General features: G+C 34.3%; 1 protein-coding gene across 3 annotated transcripts in view; it reads left to right on the forward strand.

Annotated features, from left to right (window-relative positions):
• The window catches only part of RAP1GDS1 (Rap1 GTPase-GDP dissociation stimulator 1), a 140365-nt gene that overhangs the window by 117810 nt on the left and 14648 nt on the right, over positions 1 to 7907 (forward strand). For all 3 annotated transcript variants that reach the window (XM_012810563.2, XM_023518399.1, XM_012810565.2), the window contains 3 exons: positions 5990 to 6133; positions 6586 to 6717; positions 7672 to 7806. In XM_012810563.2, the coding sequence (XP_012666017.1) occupies positions 5990 to 6133; positions 6586 to 6717; positions 7672 to 7806 (411 nt within the window). The remainder of the gene's footprint in view (positions 1 to 5989; positions 6134 to 6585; positions 6718 to 7671; positions 7807 to 7907) is intronic.

Below are 7907 nucleotides of genomic sequence, written 5' to 3' on the forward strand. Positions count from 1 at the left end.
AATGATTTTGAAGTATTTCTTCTTTTTCTATTGTCTGTAAGATTTGGCATGATCTGTTTTTTTGAAATTATCTCCCATTTTTATTTATAAAGAGACTTTGGGAAAAAAAATAAGAAGTTAACTGATGACTCCATACTAAACCTCAGAGTCAAAGCATTCTATGATAGACATACTCTTATCTGACAAAGTGAATGTTACTTTTGTTGCATTATTATTATTACTGCTCAATATTTTGTTGCAGCAATCATCTGATTTCTTTTCTGAAGGTATTTGTCTTTGTTCTTTACGAGGTTTTTTTTCTAGTCCTTGTCTTAAACATTATTATTAAATTTTAAGCCTTTTTAATTTTGTGAAGGCAAAAGTGGAAACCAAATAAACACATGTATAGAGAAAATACAAAATATATGTATGTTATATAAAATGCATATATTAGAAGAAGTTACATCATAGTGAAGATTATATTGAAAAATCTAAAGGGGAAAAAGGCTAAAGTCAGTGAGTTCAGTATTTATCTTAGGAACTTAGGGGAAAGAAATTAAACATCGAAAAGCAGAAGGAAAGAAATGCAAAGAGCTAAAATTAATAAAATAAAAATTTTACAATGCAATACAGTTACCAAAGTTGAATTTCTGAAAAGACTGAACAAAATTGGTAAATTCCTACAACGATAAGTCAGGAAAAATGAAAGAGAAAGCATAATTAACCTAAATCAAGAATGCAACAGCATACCTTCCTTCACATCTTACCCTTATTAAGAGGGTGTTATGAACAATTTGATGCCTTTTAAAGTGTAAATGACACAGAAAAAAATAGAAAAGCTGAATAATCTTTATTTTGAATTCTTCCAGAGAAGAGTTAAAGCAGATAGCTTACCAATTTAATGAGGCTAATGAAACCTTATACTAAATCCCAGCAAAGACAGTATGTGAATGAAAATTAAGTGCTAGTTTCACCATAAACATAGATTTAAAAAGTTCCTCCTAAAATTTTAGCAAATCAACTCTAGATATATATTTAAAAATTAATCGTACTAAATTGCATTTATTCTGAAAATGTAAAGCAGTTTCATATTCAAAATGTAATCAATATAAATTATTACCCTGAAACATTAAAGGAGAGAAATCATATCCCTGATTCTAAAAAAAAAAGCATTTGATAAGATAAACTACTCATGATTTTTAAATTTTTAGGAAACCAGCACTGGATACTGGATAGCTACCAGAAGCCTACAGAAAAATCACTCAATAGTAACATAAAAAGGATTCCCTTTGAGATTGAATAAGAAGGATCATCCCCTCTTCTGTTAAATATTGTATTGCAGGCATTACCCAGTGTATTCAAGAAAAAATTAAAAAATAGAAGATAAAGATTTTACAGAGAATGAGATTATATCTGTTCAGTTTAAAAGAATCTATAGATTAATCTTGTAAATTTCTTAAAATTAGAATTTAGTTACGTTTCTGGCCAAAAAAAAACCTAAAAAAGAAATTTCTGTATACCAGCAAATCCCAGAAAATGTTAAAAGTATCAGGTTTAGAGGTGTCCTACCCATAGGCTACATGCAGATTATTTAAGAACTGTTTTGCTTATCTGTGTTGTCCAATACTGTGAAAAGTATGTGCAGGACTTTTTTTGCTCATCAGCTTTTATTAGTATTTTTGTATTTAACATGTAGCCCACAACAGCTCTTATTCTTCCAATGTGCAGCAAAAAAGAAAAAAGCTGGGCACCCCTGACACACCTTTAGGTTGGCCTGCCATCTTCCAGTAATTCACCAAAATGGCAAATTCAAAGGAAAAGGGGAAAGGCATCCAATATATGTTCTATAGACCTTTTAGAAAACATGGAGTTGTTTCTTTGGCCACATATTCATATTGGTGAATCTATAGGAAGAATGATGGAGACAACTAGAGAATGAGTTATATTGAAAAAGGGATGCCCCACAAGTATCACCCTGACAAAACTGGAAGGGTCTTCAATGTTACCCAGCATGCTGTTCGCATTTTTGTCAACAAACAGGAGCAAGATTCTTGCCAAGAAATTGATGTGTGATCGAGCGTATTAGCCTCTCAGGAGCTGAGATAGCTTCCTAAAATGTGTGGAAGAAAATGATCAGAAGAAGGAAACTAAGGAGAAAGGTACCTGAGTCCAACTGAAGTGCCAGCCTGCTCTACCCAGAGACACACACTGTGTGAGAACCAGTGGAAAGAGCCTGGGCCGCTGGAACCGATTCCCTATGAATTCATAGCATAACAGGTGTAAAAAAATTTAAACACATCTTGACTGTGAATAAATATATATGCATATACACACACATTTAACGTAGTATAAAAAATGAAATAACCTAAGAATGAACTAATAAAAGATGCACAAGATCTCCAGCAGGAAACTGTGGATAATCATTGAAAGAAACCAAAGATCCAAATAAATGGAAAGCCGTATTACTTCTGTAGATTGCAGACTTCAGTGTTTGGAAGATGTTTTTATCTCCTCCCCATGTTGATTTGTAGACTCAATGCAGTTCTAACCAAAATCCCAAAAGCCCCACAGTAGCCAAGATACTGTGAAAGAGAACATGGCAGCAGAACTGGCTTTACCACATAACAAATCACAATACTTTATTCTTATAAAACTCTACAGCAGGGGTCCTCAAACTTTTTAAACAGGGAGCCAGTTCACTGTCCCTCAGACCATTGGAGGGGCCAGACTGCAGGCCCCGGGAAGAGTCAGCTGCTAAACAGGACAGGCAGCAGTGGCAAAAACACCTGATGGGCCAGATAAATGTCCTTGGCGGGCCGCAGTTTGAGGACACCTGCTCTCCATTTAAGTTAACTCCCCCAAAAGAAAACAGTATGGAAAACAGTATTTTCAATAAAGTGTCCTGGGACTATGGAAAAAAATTCAACTAGAGATACTCCACATTTCATACCGTACAAAAAAATTCCAGATTGACCTAATTTTGAAAGTTAAAATCAGAAAGTTTATCTTAAAATACAGGATAGGAAATTATCATCCTGGCCTTGGAGTACAGAAAGTTGTCTTTGGTCACAAAAGGCTCTAATCATCAAGGAAAAGATTGATACATTTGGTTATTTTGAAAGTAAAAATTTCCATTTTCAAAAGACACCATTAAGAGTGAAAAGCAAGAGAGTGAGAGAAATTATTTACAACACGTATAACTGACAGAGGGCTCTTAAAAATACATAAAAATACTCATGAGTCATTAAGAAAAATGTAGAAAACCCTGTGGGGAAATGTACAAAAGATTAGAATAGGTACTAGACAAAAGATAAAATCCAAGGGGCCAATAAACACACAACAATATGCTCAATCTTGTAATAATCAGGGAATACAAAATAATACCACTACATACTGACTGGGAGGTCTGATAATACCAGGCGTTGATGAGAGTGTGGAGCAGTGAGAGTGTAAACTGATACTGCCTCTTGGTGTTGGAGATACACAGCCTGTGATACAGCGATTTCCTTCTTAGCTGTATACCCAGAAGCATGTGCACATGTGCCCCAGGAGCCATCATAGGAATGTTCAAGGCAGCATTATTTATAATATCGAAAAAACTAAAACCAGCTCACATCCATTAACAGAATGAATAAATAAATTGTAGTATATTCATATCATGGAAAAATACACAATTGTGAAAAGGAATGAAGATAGCTAGAGCCATTAACGTGGGCGAATCTTATATGTATGTAACAGGCTGAAAGGAAAAAGCCAACAATGAAAAATGCATATTGTATGATTCCATTTATATAAAGTTCAAAAAAAGGTAAAACTGCAGTTTTTAGAAATGATTACTTGTAAAACAACGAAGAAAAGTACATAGAGTGATTATCACAACAATCAGGGTGGTGATTTGAGAGGAGCGGAGGGCAAGAGTGTGGTCAGAAAGGGGAAGAACGCACAGTCCACCTTTCTAGGCTGTTATAGTGAATTTCTTGATTGCAGTAACTGAAAACTTCTCTGGAACTAATTCTTTCCGTATTATCTGTTCTTTTCTAGTTTGCATAGAAGAGTAATTCCAACACCATACATTGGGATTTGTATAGTTCAAAGTTTTTAGTATTTTTAAGGCTTGTTCGTCATGTTTTTTTAAATTCTACTCACCACACATTTCTAGCCCTAGCTTTCTGTAACCAAGGAAACGCCCTACTTTTAGCCTGGCACAGTGCAATTGTACCTTTTAAAGAAATATTCCACGTTGAATATTCTGCATATTCTGAGACTATATTCAAAAGAAGATCAGTGATTTTAGTGATAGAAAAAGGCTAAGTTTTCACACATTAAAATTGCCTGAAAGTCTGAAGTATATATTTTTTGAAAGTCTTTGTTTTTCCTAAATGACAAGCTGAAACTGCCACTGCTGTATAATGTATGTATATACAACTTAGGGGAACCAATGTCTAAAACAAATTCCAAGTGAAAAATACAAATTTAAATTTCTGTAGCAAATGTATTTTCAAAGTTAATCAGCATTTATCTTAAGAAACATCATGTAATAACCAAAGTATTTAGATAGACTAGGTTGAAATACAGATAAATAATGGAAGATGGATATGGATACAGACATAAAGTTGGCAATGAAATGTTACATGTTGGATTTTAGGGGTGTTACAGAAAATTGATTGTAAGGGAGGAGTTTCCTGTGAAATCATTTTTAAAAGTATAATTGGGATGTCATTCCTATCTCTCCAATCCTTATATTTTTGGTTATCCATCAGAGAACTTTAGACCTTTTTTTCTTTCAACTTTTATTATGAACAATTGAAACATATTCAGAATAGAATATGTTTTTATAAACCAGCATGTACTCATCACCCAAGAAAGTGTTAAATTAATAAAAACCTGGCCAGCCATAGTGTCTTATGCCTATAATCCCAGCAGTTGGGGAAGCTAGGGCAGGAAAATTACATCAGGCTTATGATATAGGCTAAAATTTACTAGTAGCTCTTTACTTTTTGATAACATTATATTCAAGACCCATTAGTGGACATATTTTAACTTTAGATAACTTTTTTTATTATTATTTATTTATTTATTTTAGAGACAGAGTCTCACTTTGTTGCCCTCAGTAGAGTGCTATGGCGTCACAGCTCACAGCAACCTCCAACTCCTGGTCTCTTGCCTCAGCCTTCTGAGTAGCTGGGACTACATGCACCTACCATGATGCCCAGCTTTTTTTTTTGTTGAAGTTTGACCAGGACCAGGTTGGAACCCGCCACCCTTAGTATATGGGGCTGGTGCCCTACCCACTGAGCCACAGGCACCACCCCATTTTTTTTTTTTTTTAATTAGAGTTTCTGTTTCTCAGGCTAGAGCACAATGATGTCACCATAGCTTACTGCAACCTCAAACTCATGGGTTCAAACAATTCTTCTGCCTCAGACTCTAAAGCAGTGGTTCTCAATCTTCCTAATGCTACAGCCCTTTAATACAGTTCCTGTGGGTCATGACCCACAGGTTGAGAACTGCTGCTATAAAGTATCTGTGACTACAAGCATGCACCACCATCCCCAGCTAATTTTTCAGTTTTGTAGAGTTAGGGTCTCACTATGTTGCTCAGGCTGGTCTCAAATTCCTGGCTTGAAGTGATCCTCCCATCTCAACCTGCCAGAGCTAGGATTATAGGCATGAGTCACCACACCCCACCAGTATCGCCTTTTAAATATGAGCATACTACCTAGAATAATAGTGGAGTAATATTAGTTGCCTTCACAGCTGAGACTCAATGTGTTTAGGTGCTGCAAGACATTGTGAAAAGTGACAAAATTTCAAAGAGAAAAATAAACGAAAGCCTTTGTGTAGTTAAGCTGCACTGTCAAGATAGTTTCATTTTGAAACTCAAACCTTTTAAGGTGTCATCTAATTCATGCATATTCTTGATTTCTTACAATTCTTCATAAAGGATTGCTTATATCAGGAATCCTAATTTATCTAAAATTTTCATTATTTTGTTCACATTGTTCTTTAGATGCTATTAAACTACAGCTGGTTGAAGCAGGCCTGGTAGAGTGCCTACTAGAGATTGTTCAACAGAAAGTGGACAGTGACAAAGAGGATGATATTGCTGAGCTCAAAACTGGTTCAGATCTAATGGTTTTATTACTTCTTGGAGGTGAGTTGTAATTTATGCCAGCCAAAGAATACAGTTAACCAGATTTTTTTAGAATTTAAGTCTCTTCTGAAGATTCTATATTAGGCATTTTCTCACTTTCCTATGTCATACCCCGTTAATACAATTGTGAAACCTTAAACATGTCATGGATACCACTAGAGGTAATGAACCTGAAAACAAGAAGTCTTTGCTATCTTTCAGCATTTGAAGAGCTGTCGTACAGAATACGCAGCTGTGGTACCGAGGACTGAAAGGTAGAAGGCTGCTTGGGACTTGGACTAAAAACGTGCTAAACACTATTGTCTAGTCTCTATTAAAAGTTTATTATAAAAAGATTCATTGCCTTTCCCATTAGGAAATTAATAGTTTATGATATAGTTTCCCAGTTGGATATTCACTTAAGAATATGAACTTGTTACTCATAATTATTTTTTTGTTTCATTTATCTCCAGATGAATCCATGCAGAAATTATTTGAAGGAGGAAAAGGCAGTGTATTTCAAAGGGTGCTTTCCTGGATTCCATCAAATAACCACCAGCTACAACTTGCTGGAGCATTGGCAATTGCAAATTTTGCCAGAAATGGTAAGTGTATCAGTTTCTCTTTTTTTAACAAAATGTACTATTTTTTCAATTTTTGTTTTGCCATCATGTGTACTAAAATTGGAACAGTTCAAAAATTTGTATAAAGTGTATATATCCTGCTTAGTTTTTTAGAAATCTGAAGTACTTACAGTGACTTTCCTAAATTACATATTTTATGCATTTGAACTAAATTCTAACAATTTACAAGTCATGAACAATAATTATGAAGTGCTTCTTTAGAATACGTAAGTTCTGTACTAATATGCATCTGATCTCTCTTGCCTGATGATTTGATTTTGAATTTAAAATTCTTGAGTATTCATTCCAGGGTTATTATGCCTCATAATAAACATTAACACTTTAATGCCCATAAAACTTAAATATAACTAATCCTCTATTTTAGGGTAGATACTTAATTTAGTTTAATATTTCAGAGGCATGTTTATTTATAAAATCTGGCACTTGTAAGAAACTCAAATTCAGTCAAACTCTACTGTGTCTAGGAGATAAGGGTTATTTTTCTTTTTAGTTGGATTTTGTTCCAATATGAGCTATTGGTGTAGTATATTATAATGACTGAATTACTCTATGTTTACTCCCTTCTTTTGGCCAATAACTCTCTAATGATGGAGTGGCAAAATATTAATAATCAGCCATGATAACAAAGGTAAAGTCTTTTAATCATATGGTTTCTACTTCTTATGTATTATCAGGCTTTAAGCTAGGGATGTTTCTGGTAATTTATTTGATTTTTAAATTTTATTTAAGAATCTTTATAATCAGACTTCTCACTCAGTTCATAGAAAAACCTGTAAATCTGATGAGTGGAAGAATTGTTATTTTTTTTATAGCTCTTTTTTCCCTAATGTAGGTAGATAATGGGCAGATATCAGTATTATAAAATATTTATAAACATTTTTAAAGAAAAGAAAAAAATATTTTTGTTTTGTTCAGATGGAAATTGTATTCACATGGTAGACAATGGGATTGTAGAAAGACTTATGGATTTGCTGGACAGACATGTAGAAGATGGGAATGTCACTGTACAGCACGCAGCGCTGAGTGCCCTCAGGAACCTGGCCATTCCAGGTATGTAGAAAATAAAGTTCATTGTTTGGGGAAGACACATGTACTGTTTGGGGAAGTCTGTGTGACTTGTGGACCTAATCTAACCAAGAAAAGAACATACT

Source organism: Otolemur garnettii, unplaced genomic scaffold (genome assembly GCF_000181295.1).
Source record: "Otolemur garnettii isolate 467f Iridium unplaced genomic scaffold, OtoGar3 scaffold00137, whole genome shotgun sequence".
In the NCBI taxonomy this organism is placed as follows: domain Eukaryota; kingdom Metazoa; phylum Chordata; class Mammalia; order Primates; family Galagidae; genus Otolemur; species Otolemur garnettii.